At 35.2% G+C, this 17,156-nt stretch overlaps 1 protein-coding gene across 6 annotated transcripts in view; it reads right to left on the reverse strand.

Annotated features, from left to right (window-relative positions):
- CSMD3 (CUB and Sushi multiple domains 3) overlaps window positions 1-17,156 on the reverse strand; it is a 1,247,213-nt gene that overhangs the window by 782,233 nt on the left and 447,824 nt on the right. For all 6 annotated transcript variants that reach the window (XM_053896606.1, XM_019467839.2, XM_019467838.2 and 3 more), the window contains exon 6: window positions 6,953-7,065. In XM_053896606.1, coding sequence (XP_053752581.1) covers window positions 6,953-7,065 — 113 coding nt within the window. The remainder of the gene's footprint in view (window positions 1-6,952; window positions 7,066-17,156) is intronic.

Here is a 17,156-nt window from a genome sequence, read left to right on the forward strand (position 1 = left end):
GAATTTTTTTCAGTTTGATAGTTATCAAGCACTATATTTTAAACCTACTATATGTTTTAGAAAGTATTACTCATATTACAATTGGATATTTGACAATTATCTCCTATTTATAGTAGTTGTTGTATTTAAAAATAGTAATCTAAGTCACAATCATTTTAATAAGATATTTCTGGATTCTCAAAAATTCCATGAGATTGTAACATAAGGTTAATATAATTTGCCTTTCACTTTTTAAAGTATGTCAACAAAGGATTTATATAACTGGATTAAGCAACAGCCTAAAAAAGAACACTTAGCAAACAGTAAAGATTTTTTTAAGCATTAAAAATTTTTTTAAAGAATCAATAGAAATACTGGCTTAGGAAAGAACACTTAGCAAATGTAAGCATTAAAGATATTTCTTTAAAATAACAACTACGATATTTTCCTCCACTGTAAGTCATTCTCATATCAATGTTATCAAGATTGATTCAATTCCTTAGAAAATAATGAAAATTTTATAACAATCTCCATATAATCTTTAATATGCTTATTTCTGTGACTATTTCTTAAGCACACATGTCCTTTCTTTCAATTTTCTGGCTGTACTTTGCATAAAAACCATTTATCACCTGTTTTAAAGTGATTCTCTTATTCAGAATCTGAATGTAATGTTTCCAAAATATTTTCTCATAAATGATGACCATCAATAATTCTAAGTAGTCTACATGTTAATGCATATAGTTAACTCACAACCAGAATGAAAGGACTATAAAACAGCAAGGTGGGATAAAGGAAATATTATTCCTAATATTCTACTTTATATCTAAAATCTCATTTTATATATTAAAACTATGGTCCAACTCTAAATACAGTCAGGCATATGGCTTAATTTTAATTCATAAATGTTAAAATGTTTAGCAAGATAAAAGTATTTTGCTAGAAATGCTTATGTTTGACTAAAGTTAAGCAAAAATTAGTCACTAACATTGTGTTTCTTATATACAATGCTTTACTTGAACTCATAAGTTGTGTTTCACAGCAAAATGTCTATGTTTGAGAAATTTGAAATGAAATGACAATTAACCAGCTTATTGTCAAACACACCCATAATTTCTGAACAGAATTTTGGGCTGGGGATATATAAGAAGATTGGAAAATTAGTTTTAAGGATGGGAATGAAAAATTATATAAAGTTAGTTATGGAAGAATTCAATTCTATCATTATCGACTAATGCAGTAAAAGGACTTAAATGTTATATTGGCAGGGACTATAAAACATACATTTACATCACAGGGGAAAATACTATCAGAGAGTTTTTAATGGTTCTTTTAGACAGACCAATGGTTATTTCGCCATTTTGACTATTAAATATCTTCATTATCTCTGCTGGCTGTGTAAACATTGTACTAATTACAACAATGAACTCTATAGACCAGACAAGTTTATAAAGCAAGAAATAAAAGAAGGTTTTTTTTAGGAAACTCACAACAAAATTTAAAAGAACAAAAAGAGAATTTCCAGATGAAAGTAATTATTTAGCAATGAAAGAGACTTGAAGAGAAAAAAAGTGATGTTCATAATAAAATCAAAAGGAAATAATGTATAGGATTAGAAGTTATTCTCAAACACTTCACCAATGAAACTCAACATCCTACTCTCTCAAAACTCACTAAACGAACATAATTTACTTCCTAAGCTTAAACTAATGCATTTCATCTAATATATGAAAAAGGGATTGAGATAATTCAAACATAGTTTATGAATTTTTCACTTATGCACTAAAAAAATACCTACTATAAAACATATGTACATACATAGATGTGCGCGTGTGTGTGTGTGTGTGTGTGTGTGCATGTGTGTGTGTGTGTGTGTGTGTGTGTATAACTTCTTGAATTGTGCTAAAAAGCCCTGTTCATTGTCTTCACCAGGAAAGTCACTTAACTGTCCCTGTCCAACATTCCTATTACAGTAAACTACTTACACTGAAACTATCCAAACCAAAAGTTTTGATCTTCTCTTACTATGTCACACTCTCACCTCCAACCTTGAAATAAGAAGACTCTCACTGATGGTGATCAAATTCGAGGAGTTTGTGATCACAAATGATTCCCTGTGCTTTATTAAAAACAGATATGTAAAGGTTCCACAAGAAACTGATGCTTTAGCAAAATTAGAAAGAAATATATTAAACAGATTGCTTTGATGTTATGCTCCATTTTTAAATGTGAACTATATTATTTTAATAATTATGTTGTAAAGAGGAAACTGCTTCTCCTGATTTTTTTAAGTCACATTTTAAAATTGAGTTCTAAAGAAAAGTGCTTTTTTCGCTGGAGAAATTTAGACACGTGCTTATAAAACGTAGCATTTTTCATTTTACATGTGTTTCCTGGATTCAAATTTATGTTTGATCACAATTGTTAAACTATTTCTGCTTCTTGGTTAGAAAGTGTGTTTCTCATCCATTTCATGTGGTTGATTATTTATTTCCACTGAAGAATCTTTGTTTACTGCATGTCTGACTTTTGCTCATAGAAATCTTAATACACTTCGATTTGCACAATAATTATGTGTCTGACAAGCATGACTTTTTTTTTTAACTGATGGAGAAACCAAGGCTCACACAACTCAGACAGCGATTAGCAACCTCACAATTCGACCCTTATCTTCTGATTCTAAGTCTATTTTTTTCCTGACATACTATCCTGGATCCCTGATAATCTTATTTATCTTTGTTCAATAACTCTGCACTCACATTTATGTCAAAACATTTCCAAATCTTAAAAAATGGAGTACCATTTGAAAGTTGTTTTTCACTTAAATTATGTGTGTCTAAAATGCCACGGGCCTCTGTGTAACTGAGGTTTATGGCAGTGCATTTTCAATACAATTTGAAAGCCTCATTCATTAAGTATGTTTTTGTCACCAAAAAGACACACAGCTGATCCCAAAATGGTGACAACTCTTTGAGAAATGATATAATAAAGTATTTTACCTCATAACTTTAAAATATACTGTATTACTATAGATGTATCTTTGTTAAAATGGAAATAAGTATCTATAAAATATTAACCTGCATAAGAAGAATCAAATAAACAAAATTATGGGAAAAAGGGGTAAATTAAAATGTGATAAAATCTGTAAGAATTTAGAAAACTTTGCCAATCTATAATATAGAAAAATTCATATATTTGGATATTTGGAATTGATTATATTGTTGTAATTCCTAAACTTACATGCCAAAGACAATTTAGTGAATATCTATAGCTACAGAATCTTTGCACATTAAAAAATTAGATATGCTGAACTTAAAATGAAAAGTGTTGTAATAGTATTTCATACTTGAATAATTGAGACTTATGGATAAAAAAATAATACTTTTAAATAAACATCATCTAGAGGTACAGTTTTCTGGATTGGACAATTGAGTGTCATCTGAAAATCTAGTTCCAATTTAGAAAATAAGAACACATGCTCATATTCACAGAAATGGAAAATAAAAAGATTTTAGGTTTTTAATTAAAAACAAATGACAATGCTATGGAGGTTTCAATAAATAAATATGAGAACTTCCAAACACCACAGTTAAAGAAAAGTTACACCACTTACACGTGAAGAAGCACATCCAAGTTCTCATTAGAAGAGTTTTAATGAAACTTGAATAAAGCAAGAATTTACAAAATAAAAACTAATATAGTGAAATGAAACTGAAACGAGTTTTTTTTTGGGGGGGGAGAGTTGAAAATTAAAGAGGAAAAAATGTAAAACCACAGTAGAGATAATAATAGAGTTTTCAAAGAAGGGTTTTCCAATATAAATAAACTCAGAGGGGAAAAAAGAGAGTGTTTATTTTAGATAGAAGTGGACAATATTCAGTGTGGGATCTGGGGAGGCATAAGCTATTTGCATATCAAAGGCATTTTATTTAAATCAAGTCTTTTCTTAGTTTTTTTGAGTTAGAACAGAACTGCATTTATTAGTGTGTTATCCACAACCTCTACTTAACCCTATTTAAATTATAACATCTAAACCAATCATGAAGCTGGCTTCTAACACAATTTAAAGGAGGCTCTTTTGAGGAAAGCATGTCAGTGTGACTCCATTATGGGACACATTATAAAACACCAATGCCATTCATTCAGGAACCTTTAATAAGCTTGCAGTAACTTTTCATGATATTTTATAAAGAACACAGGTTAAACAGAAATGCCATCAGGAAAATAATCAGTCTTCGGAAACCTAGAGTTTCAATAAAACATTAAATGAATTAAAAAAGACAGCTCAATAATAATCATTAAGTACTCAGTAAGTATTGAGTACACCACTAGGGGCACCCGGGCGGTTCAGTCGGTTAAGTGACCGACTTCAGCTCAGGTCATGATCTCAAAGGTTCCTGAGTTTGAGCCCCACGTCAGGATCTGTGCTGATAGCTCAGAGCCTGGAGCCTGCTTCAGATTCTGTGTTTTCCTCTCTCTCTGCCGCTCTCCTGCTCATGCTCTGTTTCTCTGTCTCTCAAAAGGAAGTAAATGCTAAGAAACCATACCTCATGGAGACCTGGCTGTGACTTTCGTACAGTACATCCCACAATTTTTTTCTCTTTAATTGATTTTAATCTAGATACTGCTAAAATTAAATGGTAGCGTGGTACAATGTAAATTAGCATGATTACTGTTTCTTGCTAGGGCGTGTATTTCAGCATGTCAGAATTATGAATTTTACAGCTATCTAAGTTAGCTTATTATTTACTTTTTAGTCCAAATTTCTTTATTTGCTTATAATCTCAAGAATTGCTTTAACTGAATTTATGTTGTCTAGGTAAAATAATATTTGGACATAATCAGGCCTAAATCAGGAAAGTTTTAACAGGATCTATGTAAAGGTGGGTTTTTATATTATAAACTTTTCCATGATCATATAAAATCAGAGCTTCCATTTTCTTAGACCACTTTATTTCTTCTATATTTTATAGATACAGATTACACCAAAAATCACCCTCTTTTGAGCTCTTTTTTCCTGCAGAAAATAGAAAAAAAAGTCATACCCCCTACAACACTTGCTTTCTATTTTACTACAGTGAATTCACTGTTATGTTCTTATTTGGTCCTGAAATTAGATAGGCAACGCTAGAAAATCAAATTGAATCTGAAGGTACTATTAAAGTCAGTGTAAGATCAGCGAGTAGAATACTGAAAATAATTAAATACACAAATCTTCTGGCAGCTTTGCACCATTGCCCTATAATGCAAAACAACGCTATCTAAAGATACCAGTTTCGTGAACATAAAGCAAATAAAAAGTACCCTTTTATTTTTGAGAAAGGAGATCATTTTTTTCCTCCAGGTTGTACACATAAATATGAAATAATTGCTACCTTATTTCTATTCAGATAAGGAAGAGGACCATCTGACTGAAAGATTTCATGAATCTAGTAGAAAAGATCACCACATGAGTCAAAGATGATAGTCTTTTGAGTTTCTGCTGTGCCATCTGCTTTACTCATTGCTGAGGGGGAATTAGAGACATAAAATCATGTGGCTGGAAAACTCCACAAAGGAAGGGGTCAACCCAGAGATAAAGAGGCTCCACAATATTATTGTTTTTTCAATAAACACTTCCTCTGATTCCCTAAGTACGCAACAAATTTAGAAATTGAAATTGGAAATGCAGCAAAATATTATTTCAAATTTAAAGTGACACTGACTGAAATTGGTAAGATTCAAGTTTCTATGCCCTGGACAGTTATTTTTAATAAAATATATAAAAATAATTTTCTATGCATATTTAATTTTCAATTTTAAAATACAGTATTTTATAATGATTAATGTATTCTATTATGAGAAATACATAGACTTGAGAACATATTTGCATCCATGCTTCCATTCAAATTAACTACATTAGCGATAGAAATTATAGATTTTTCTACAGTGGGTCTTGCCTAAAATATTTACTTTTAAGTTATTATCATTGGGATTTTTATTACAGTGATATCCAATATATTATTATAAATGTCAAAATACCAATGACATTAATCTGTTACTACTATTGTCAGAAATCCTATTGATAGGACAGCTATAGCTAGGTTACTGGTCTTCAAAATATAAATTAAGTGTTGAAATTTGTGTTCCAGAAAACAGTATGTGGCCTAATAACATTTTAGGTATTAACTCTAAGCTGCCTCAAGTCACCATATTAAAGTTGAAAGTGCCTAAGACTTAAGACTACTAAAAAGGAAAGCATTAAAAAAACAAAACAAAAACAAAAACAAAAAAACAGATAAATGGAAAAATGTAACTGGGGCACTGCTCACGATTCCATTAACAGTAGCTGATACACTACTGAGAATGAAATGATTTATTTACATAAGTAGTCTGAAGATAAAGTACACTAAGCCTACATAATATTACTAAACATTATAGAAGTCAAATTTTCATTAACACTCCATATTCATAACAATTTTGTTCTAAACCAAGAGTGTTTTCAAGCTACTACATCAAATACTGTATCTCACTCATTCAAAATTATGCCTGCTAATAAAAATTGTTAGGATAATAATCCTAACAAGCTTTATTAAACTAGCAATAGCAAACACTGTATATGAAAATGGATTTCATTTGATGGAGAGCCTATTCACAACTTCAGGTTTTCTGCAGTGTTCTGTGGTGCAGATTTAGGAAGCATGTCCGATTGCTGAAGCACTTTATTAAAGGAAAACATTATATCTGTTACATACTACTTTTTAGAGGTCGTAATACTCTTCATTTAGAACACTGTGCTATAAAAACCAACTAACTTTTCTATTGTAATTTAGTTATTATCACATTGTTGCCTCACCAAGTGAATGACCATTTTGGCTTATTTAAATTACCATTTATTAAGGCACAAGATATTTTGCTTCTATCGCAAAATGCAGCTGTATATACCAAAATCATTTCACAAATCAAAAGAGGCAAAGGTATTCATTAAATGTACCTTGATATGGAGCACTAAATCCACGATATCGGTGATTGCTGTCTGTAACAAAATGCAGTCTGAGCCAGTTTTTGTTGCTGATAATTGGTGGTGGTATATTCATTCCAGATAACCTGAGTTACGGAAGACAACAACAACAAAAAATCGTTAAAAACTTTTCAGCAGTAAATGTTTTCACTGAATTAGGACCCCCAAAAATGTCTACCTGTACCCAATATTTATGACTTTGCATTTTTAATTGTTTCGGCATAAAATAGTTATTTTATGTATTGGAGAGTCAATCATCGAACAGTGTCATTCCAAACATGTGCTGTTCTAAGCAGGCCACATTTATTAACAAAATAAACTGTGAACTGGGTATGATTTTTGATTCACCCAAATGTATTGCCTAGGTAATAATAAACATAATGGAGGCTGAGCTAATGGTGCTGGTCATTATGCTCCTCAAGTACATATTGATACAGCATAGTTAGAAAATAGATATACTTTTTCCATCTAATATATTTTCAATAATTTACATTTGATGGCAAATTTCCCAATTTCTTTTCACAGGGCAAGCACTCATTTAATGGGATTTTACAATACTATAAATTTTCATGATTAGCTTTCATTATAACATATACTTCTATAATACATCAGAGGTCTGCCCCAATTGATAGACAGAAAACAGATTGTATTTTAAATGTGTATTTATTCTCCATATATATAGTCACAATGGTACCATTTCATAGTTTCCTTACACAGGGTGCTCAAAACAAAACTTTGAAACTATGCCCCAGATACTGGTCATGGTCAACATATGAAGTAACTCTCTTGCTCTGTATCCTTTGAAGACTTCCAGAGTAGCAGTTTCTCATTTCATTTGATGAAGGGATATTACCCTCATATACCTAGTCATTTAAATCCTAGGTGTGTGCTATAAAACCAAGGTAAAAGATCCTCAAAAAGCAAGACTACTACCTAGTGAAGAAGACGTCTTCATTAAGGTTTCCTAATAACCAGTATATGATTTATCTTTATTATTCTTCAAAGCCTTCACTTTTCTTCATCAGAAGACAAAACAGCTTGTGCGTGTGTACGTGTGTGTGTGTGTGTGTGTGTGTTGGGGTGGGGGGGTTGATTACAGCTCTTCTCTCAGTACTTTGCAGGCAGTCATTCTTGGGAACCACTAGGGGGAGATTAAATAGGCTTTGTACACATTATTCAGTGGCGAGGTGTATAAATGGTGATGCAAGGACCCTTTATCCCACACCGTCTCTCATTTCTCCCCAAAACCCATCTTTCCCAAGATGTTTGGGAATTAGCCATCACTTTTTGTGGATAACTATCTGCCATGCATAGAAATATGAATACATATTTTTTTAACGTTTATTTATTTATTTTGAGGGGGTAGGGGGTGGAGAGGGTGGGGGAGAGAAAGAGAGAATCCCAAGCAGTCTCTGCACTGTTAGTGCAATCCCATGGACTGTGAGATCATGACCTGAGCCAGAATCGAGAGTCCAGCCTTTAACCAACTGAGACACCCAGGTGCCCCTGAATTAAACTTTAATGAATCATTGTGGGCCCAGGTATATGCAAAGGTATATAGAATGCTCTTGGCAATGTCACTGTGTAATCTGATGCTCTTGATTCTAACATGAACAAGATGGGTTCTATCACATAGATTTCTCATCTGTCCTGCTTTGGAATGCATCTTCTTTAATGTTTCCCTATTAAGGCCCTATTTTCTCTTTTCAGAGGGGTGATTCTGCTAATTGGCACAACTGGCTCCTTTTTTTATATCTGAATTTAGCAAAAAAATATGCAGGTAATATACTTGTGTAATTTTAAGACTCAAATTTTAAGGTTTTACTTCTTTACTCTCAAAATTTTCCAGGTGATGTTTATTTTTGTTTGCTTGTTGGTTGGTTTGGTTCAAAAGCAATTCAATGAAAAAGTATTTATATGTGATACAATTATATTTTCAAGAGAATAGCATGTTCCATGCCAGATTTTGATTTACAATTTGGTTCTCTTCAATTCCTTGATTCAATGCCCATAAATACCCATTAGGGAAAGTTTAAATTATTTTTGACAGGTTGTACACATTTCTAAGTATAATGAGACCATAATACATGGATGGTTGCAACACATTAAAGTACAGAGTTTGGAGAGAGGCCCTTAGAAGATCCACTAAATGAGAAACAACTCAACAAGGACATCAAGAAAAGTCAGAGAGGAAAGAAGATGAAGCAGACAATAAAAAGGATAAACTTCCCATCTTTCCCAGGGACAGCAAAGATAATTTCAGCAGTAGAGTACAGGAAAGGCAAGTAATAAGCTACTATAGAACTATATAGTTTGTAACCTGAATTCACCTTCAGCAACTGAGAAAGGTGGGAATAAAGAGCTGCAGTAGCCAGCGGCATAATGCACGAGATAGAGCAAATAATGGTAATTTAACAGGATGATTTAAGAAGACATTCTTGACAGTCTCAATGTGTCAGTTTATGAAGCATCACTGTAGGTAAGCCAAGACACCAAACCAGAAAGCAAGGGCACCACAGCATCTCTCCCTCTAGTATCTCACATTATTTGAAGATAACGTACACAATATGGTTTTGTTTGTCTTATGGAACAAGCAGGTAAATGCACATAGAGATTTCGTCACCATATTTCATGTTATCAGGACATCTTGCAAATGGAGGATTGAGATTAAATGCTGCCTAGAAAGATTCCATCAAATTAATTTAGATAATTAACTTCTTAAATACTAAAGGAGATATTTCCTAAACATAACTCATTATTGCTATGTCATATCACCATGGTCATTTGAAGGTAAGCATATATGCATTTGTTCTAGCATAATGTCGGTGAGAATCATCTCTCTGTAATGAAGAGACTAAGTGCATTCAACAGTTATTTACTGAGCATTTACTATAAGATAAACACCTGATACTAAGGGTATAGTAGTAAATACAGTAGTAAATAAGACAAAGAAGATCCATAATCTTGCAAAATGAAAATAAAGAAGGTAACATAAATAAATCAATAAGATAATTTCAGACAGTGGCAAATGATGTACAAAAAATATGAGAACAGAGGTGAAGATGGCAGTGTAGGAAGACACTGGGCTCACCGTGTCCTGCTAATCGCTTAGATTCCACCCACATCTGCCTAATTTACCCAGAAAACTGCCAGAAGACTAGCAGAACAGACTCTCTGGAGCCAAGCATAGACGAGAGGCCCGCAGAAGAGGGTAGGAAGGGCGGAGAGGCGGTGCACGCTTCATGGACTGGCGGGAGGGAGCCAGGGCAGTGGAGGGGCAACCAGCCCACCCGGCAAGGCAGAGGCCCCGAGTCTGGCTTGCAAAAGTGGAGGGGCCGGAGGGAGTGTGTTCTGACAGCCAGCAGGACTTAACATCTGGAATGTTATAAGTCAACAGCTCTGCTCTAAGAGCAGGAGGGCTAAAGGACAACGGGAGGGAGAGTTGTTGAGCCCCAGACAACAGAACTCAGCTTGGCGGGGAACAAAGGCGCTCGCCACCGCCATCTCCCTCGCCCATCCCCCAGCCAAAATCCCAAAGGGAACCAGTTCCCCTCACGAGCTTGCTTGCACCGCACAAACACCCAATGCCGTGCTTCTGCAGATCCATCCCTCCGACAAGTCTGCCTCCCTCCCGGTGTCACAGGGACCCTCCTAAAGCAGACCACCAAAGGCAAAGCAAGCGGAGCCTGCCCCTCCCGCCCCTGTGCACCTTGCGGATCCACCCTGGCTAAGACACCAGACACCCTCGAAGCAGCACAAGCCTGGCAGTGTGCAAGTAGCCCAGACAGAGGCCACACCACTCCATGGTGAGTCCTGCCCCTGGGAGAGGGGAAGATAAGGTACACACCAGTCTGACTGTGGCACCAGCAGTGGGCTGGGGGCAGACATCAGGTCTGACTGCAGCCCCGCCCACCAACACAAGTTACTCCAGACAGCACAGGGGAAGTGCCCTGCAGTTCCACACCACCTCAGGGACTATCCAAAATGATGAAACAGAAGAATTCTCCTCAAAAGAAACTCCAGGAAGTAGCAACAGCTAACGAACTGATCAAAAATGATTTAAGCAAGATAGCAGAAAATGAATTTAAAATAATAGTCATAAAATTAATCGCTGGGCTTGAAAAAAGTATAGAGGACAGCAGAAAATCTATTACTACAGAGATCAAGGGACTAAGAAACAGTCAGGAGGAGCTAAAAATGCAATAAATGAGCTGCAAAATAAAATGGAGGCGACCACAGCTTGGATTGAAGAGGCAGAGGAGACAATAGGTGAATTAGAAGATAAAATTATGGAAAAAGAAGAAGCTGAAAAAAAGAGAGATAAAGAAATCCAGGACTATGAGGGGAGACTTAGAGAACTAAGTGTCATAATTAAACAAAATAACGTACGCATAATTGGGATTCCAGAGGAGGAAGACAGAGGGAAAGGTGCTGAAGGTGTACTTGAAGAAATAATAGCTGAGAACTTCCCGGATCTGGGGAAGGAAAAAGGCATTGAAATCCAAGAGGCACAGAGAACTCCTTTCAGACATAACTTGAATCAATCTTCTGCACAACATATCATAGTGAAACTGGCAAAATACAAGGATAAAGAGAATTCTGAAAGCGGCTAGGGATAAACATGTTCTAACATATAAAGGGAGACAGATAAGACTCATGACAGATCTGTCTACTGAGACTTGGCAGGCCAGAAAGGAATGGCAGGAGATCTTCAATGTGATGAACAGAAAAAAAAATGCAGCCGAGAATCCTTTATCCAGCAAGTCTGTCATTCGGAATAGAAGGAGAGATAAAGGTTTTCCCAAACAAACAAAAACTGAAGGAATTCGTCACCACTAAACCACCCCTACAAGAGATCCTAAGGGGGATCCTGTGAGACAAAGTACCAGAGACATCGCTAAAAGCATGAAACCTACGGACATCACAATGACTCTAAACCCATATCTGTCTATAATAACACTGAATGTAAATGGATTAAATGCGCCAACCAAAAGACATAGGGTATCAGAACGGATAAAAAAAAACAGGACCCATCTATTTGCTGTCTACAAGAGACTCATTTTAGACCTGAGGACACCTTCAGATTGAAAGTGAGGGAATGGAGAACGATCTATCATGCTACTGGAAGTCAAAAGAAAGCTGGAGTAGCTATACTTATATCAGAAAAACTAGACTTTAAATTAAAGGCTGTAACAAGAGATGAAGAAGGGCATTATATAACAATTACAGAGTCTATCCATCAGGAAGAGCTAACAATTATAAATGTCTATGCGCTGAATACAGGAGCCCCCAAATATATAAAACAATTGATCACAAACATAAGCAACCTTATTGATTAAAATGTGGTAATTACAGGGGACTTTAATACTCCACTTACAACAATGGATAGATCATCTAGACACAAGATCAATAAAGAAACAAGGGCCCTGAATGAAACACTGGATCAGATGGACTTGACAGATATATTTAGAACTCTGCATCCCAAAGGAACAGAATATACTTTCTTCTTGAGTGCACATGGAACCTTCTCCAAGATAGATCACATACTGGGTCACAACAAGAATTGAGATCATACCATGCATACTTTCAGACCACAATGAGATGAAGCTTGAAATCAACCACAAGAAAAAGTCTGGAAAACCTCCAAAAGCATGGAGGTTAAAGAACACCCTACTAAAGAATGAATGGGTCAACCAGGCAATTAGAGAAGAAACTTAAAAATATATGGAAACAAATGAAAATACAACAATCCAAACGCTTTGGGATGCAGCGAAGGCAGTCCTGAGAGGAAAATACATTGCAGTCCAGGCCCATCTCAAGAAACAAGAAAAATCCCAAATACAAAATCTAACAGCACACCTAAAGGAAATACAGGCAAAACAACAAAGACACCACAAACCCAGCAGAAGAAGAGAAATAATAAAGATCAGAGCAGAAATAAACAATATAGAATCTAAAAAAAACTGTAGAGCAGATCAATGAAACCAAGAGTTGTTTTATTGAAAAACTAAAAAAATTGATAAACCTCTAGCCAGGCTTCTCAAAAAGAAAAGGGAGATGACTCAAATAGATAAAATCATGAATGAAAATGGAATTATTACAACCAATCCCTCAGAAATACAAGCAATTATCAGGGAATACTATGAAATATTATATGCCAACAAACTGGACAACCTGGAAGAAATGGACAAATTCCTAAATTCCCACACACTTCCAAAACTCAAACAGGAAGAAACAGAAAGCTTGAACAGACCCATAACCAGCGAAGAAATTGAATCAGTTATCAAAAATCTCCCAACCAATAAGAATCTAGGACCAGATGGCTTCCCTAGGGAATTCTACCAGACTTTAAAGCAGAGATAATACCTATTCTTCTCAAGCTGTTCCAAAAAACAGAAAGGGAAGGAAAACTTCCAGACTCATTCTATGAAGCCAACATTACTTTGATTCCTAAACCAGACAGAGACCCAGTTAAAAAAAAAAAAAGAGAACTACAGGCAATATCCCTGATGAATATGGATGCAAAAATTCTCAATAAGATACTAGCAAATCGAATTCAACAGCATATAAAAAGAATTATTCACCATGATCAAGTGAGATTCATTCCTGGGCTGCAGGGCTGGTTCAACATTTGCAAATCAATCAATGTGATACATCACATTAATAAAAGAAAAGATAAGAACCATATGATCCTGTCAATTGATGCAGAAAAAGCATTTGACAAAACTCAGCATCCTGTCTTAATAAAAACCCTTGAGGACGTCGGGATAGAAGGAACATGCTTAAACATCATAAAAGCCATTAATGAAAAGCCCACAGCTAATATCATCCTCAGTGGGGAAAAACTGAGAGCTTTTTTCCTGACATCAGGAACATGACAGGGTTGTCCACTCTCACCGCTGTTTTTTAACATAGTGTTGGAAATTCTAGCATCAGCAACCAGACAACAAAAGGAAATCAAAGGCATCAAAATTGGCAAAGATGAAGTTAAGCTTTCACTTTTTGCAGATGACATGATATTATACGTGGAAAATCTGATAGACTCCACCAGAAGTCTGCTAGAACTGATATATGAATTCAGCAAAGTTGCAGGATACAAAATCAACGTACAGAAATCAGTTGCATTCTTACACACTAACAATGAAGCAACAGAAAGACAAATAAAGAAACTGATCCCATTCACAATTGCACCAAGAAGCATCAAATACCTAGGAATAAATCTAACCAAAGATGGAAAAGATCTGTATGCTGAAAACTATGGAAAGCTTATGAAGGAAATTGAAGAAGATATAAAGAAATGGAAAAACATTCTGTGCTCATGGATTGGAAGAATAAATATTGTCAAAATGTCAATACCACCCAAAACTATCTACACATTCAATGCAATCCCAATCAAAATTGCACCAGCATTCTTCTCGAAGCTAGAACAAGCAATCCTAAAATTCATATGGAACCACAAAAGGCCCCGAATAGCCAAAGTAAATTTGAAGACGAAGACCAAAGCAGGAGGCATCACAATCCCAGACTTTAGCCTCTACTACAAAGCTGTAATCATCAAGACAGGATGGTATTGGCACAAAAACAGACACATAGACCAAGGGAATAGAATAGAAACCCCAGAACTAGTCTCACAAAAGTATGGCCAACTAATCTTTCACAAAGCATGAGAGAATATCCAATGGAAAAAAGTCTCTTTAACAAATGGTGCTGGAAGAACTGGAGAGCAACATGCAGAAGGATGAAACTAGACCACTTTCTTACACCATTCACAAAAACAAACTCAAAATGGATAAAGGACTCGAATGTGAGACAGGAAACCATCAAAACCCTAGAGGAGAAAGCAGGGAAAAACCTCTCTTTGACCTCAGTCACAGCAATTTCTTACTTGACACATCTCCAAAGGCAAGGGAATTAAAAGCAAAAATCAACTATTGGGACCTCATGAAGATAAAAATCTTCTGCACAGCAAAGGAAACAATCAACAAAACTAAAAGGCAACCAACAGAATGGGAAAAGTTATTTGCAAATGACATATTGGACAAAGGGCTAGTATCCAAAATCTATAAAGAGCTCACCAAACTCCACACCTGAAAAACAAATAATCCAGTGAAGAAATGGGCAGATAACATGAATAGACACTTCTCTAAAGAAGACATCCGGATGTCCAACAGACACATGAAAAGATGCTCAACGTCGCTCCTCACCACATCAGGGAAATAAATACAAATCAAAACCACACTCAGATATCACCTTATGCCAGTCAGAGTAGCTAAAGTGAACAAAACAGGAGACTATAGATGCTGGCGAGGATGTAGAGAAACGGGAACCCTCTTGCACTTTTGGTAGGAATGCAAACTGGTGCAGCCACTCTGGAAAACATTGTGGTAGTTCCTCAAAAAATTAAAAATAGACCTACCCTATGATCCAGCAATAGCACTGCTAGGAATTTACCCAAGGGATACAGGAATGCTGATGCATAGGGGCACTTGTACCCCAATGTTTATAGCAACACTCTCAACAATAGCTAAATTATGGAAAGAGCCTAAATGTCCATCAACTGATGAATGGATAAAGGAATTGTGGTTTATATACACAATGGAATACTATGTGGCAATGGGAAAGAATGAAATATGGCCTTTTGTAGCAATGTGGATGGAACTGGAGTGTGATGCTAAGTGAAATAGGTCATACAGAGAAGGAAAGATTCCATATGTTTTCACCCCTGTGTGGATCCTGAGAAACTTAACAGAAGACCATGGGGGAGGGGAAGGAAAATCAAAATGGTTAGAGTGGGAGAGAGCCAAAGCATAAGAGACTCTTAAAAACTGAGAACAAACTGAGGTTTTTTGGGGGGTGGGAGATAGTGGTAAGTGGGTGATGGGTATTGAGGAGGGCATCTGTTGGGATGAGCACTGGGTGTTGTATGGAAACCAATTTGACAATAAATTTCATATTAAGAAAAATATGAGAATAACATGATAAAGAAACATCTAGAAATGAGGTTTCAATTGTTCTAATGTCTTTTCCATTTTATACTCAGAACAGCCACACTCATGATTATTTTATCTCAAATTATTAAAATGGATTTTAGGAGAATTACATCAAAGAAAATCACGATAATGATAAATGTCATAACTTTGTAACCACCATTATTATTTGTATCCAAGATGAATTCAAAACCTGTCTCATAAGTAATTGATAAATTTGAACAGACATAGTAAATTAAAAATGACATCAAATTTCATTGCATATTCAATGTAGAAATACAATAATACAGTGTCACTTTCCAATATTAATCTTTGCGAATCTTTTTATTTATATAATTTTCTGCCGAAATAAATAACTAAATCATAAGCTGATATTTAAAATCACATGTGACATTTTCTATTGTAGATAGTCCCTTAGAGAATATGATCATAATCATTACAAAAAAAAAAAAAAACTTAGTTAAGTGTAAGAAAACTAAGAGAACCACAGGTCTTTATCATTTTTCAGAAGTCCCTAACACTATTCTGAGCCTATGTCTTTGGTTTATAACTCTCTTTTCAGACCCTTATTGCTGTTATCTCTCAGTCTCTGGTTGTCAACTATTCAAAGTTAGCACTTGCAACAACAGGTGTCATCTTTGGAGCTCTAACATCTATTTTTTAAAAATCTTTCTAGTGCTGTAAAATCATTCAAACCTAATGATCTGTCTTTCCTCATCATTGGTACCCATAGGCACAGGCTAACTTCAAACTCATAATTATTCATATCATCACCTGCATGACTCCTCACTCTCCCAACACAGTTCTCCCACACTCTCCTAATTTTACTTCTTTCTCTCTCTTGCTGTCTCTGTCTCCCTCTTTCCCTCTTTTACCTCTTTTGACCTCCTTCTTTGGCACTGAGATAAGATTTATTCCTCACGCTTCTTCTGTTCTCCAAGATTTTGTTAGATCAATTGTCCTACTTTGAGCTGTAATTAATTCCTGAAATCCATTCTTTCATCTTAACCCACGGCCCTTTCATGAACTTGTCTTTAGGCAAAATATACATATAAGTAAACAAATGAAGGTAAATACATATAATATTTCTTATATATATTTTATCATATATAAATGTGTATGTGTATATATATAAATGTGTGTATACACACACACACACACTCATATATATATATATATATTCAATGAAG

The sequence above is a fragment of the Panthera pardus genome, unplaced genomic scaffold, assembly GCF_024362965.1.
Source record: "Panthera pardus isolate Hobbes unplaced genomic scaffold, ASM2436296v1 HiC_scaffold_7, whole genome shotgun sequence".
Taxonomy (NCBI): Eukaryota; Metazoa; Chordata; class Mammalia; order Carnivora; family Felidae; genus Panthera; species Panthera pardus.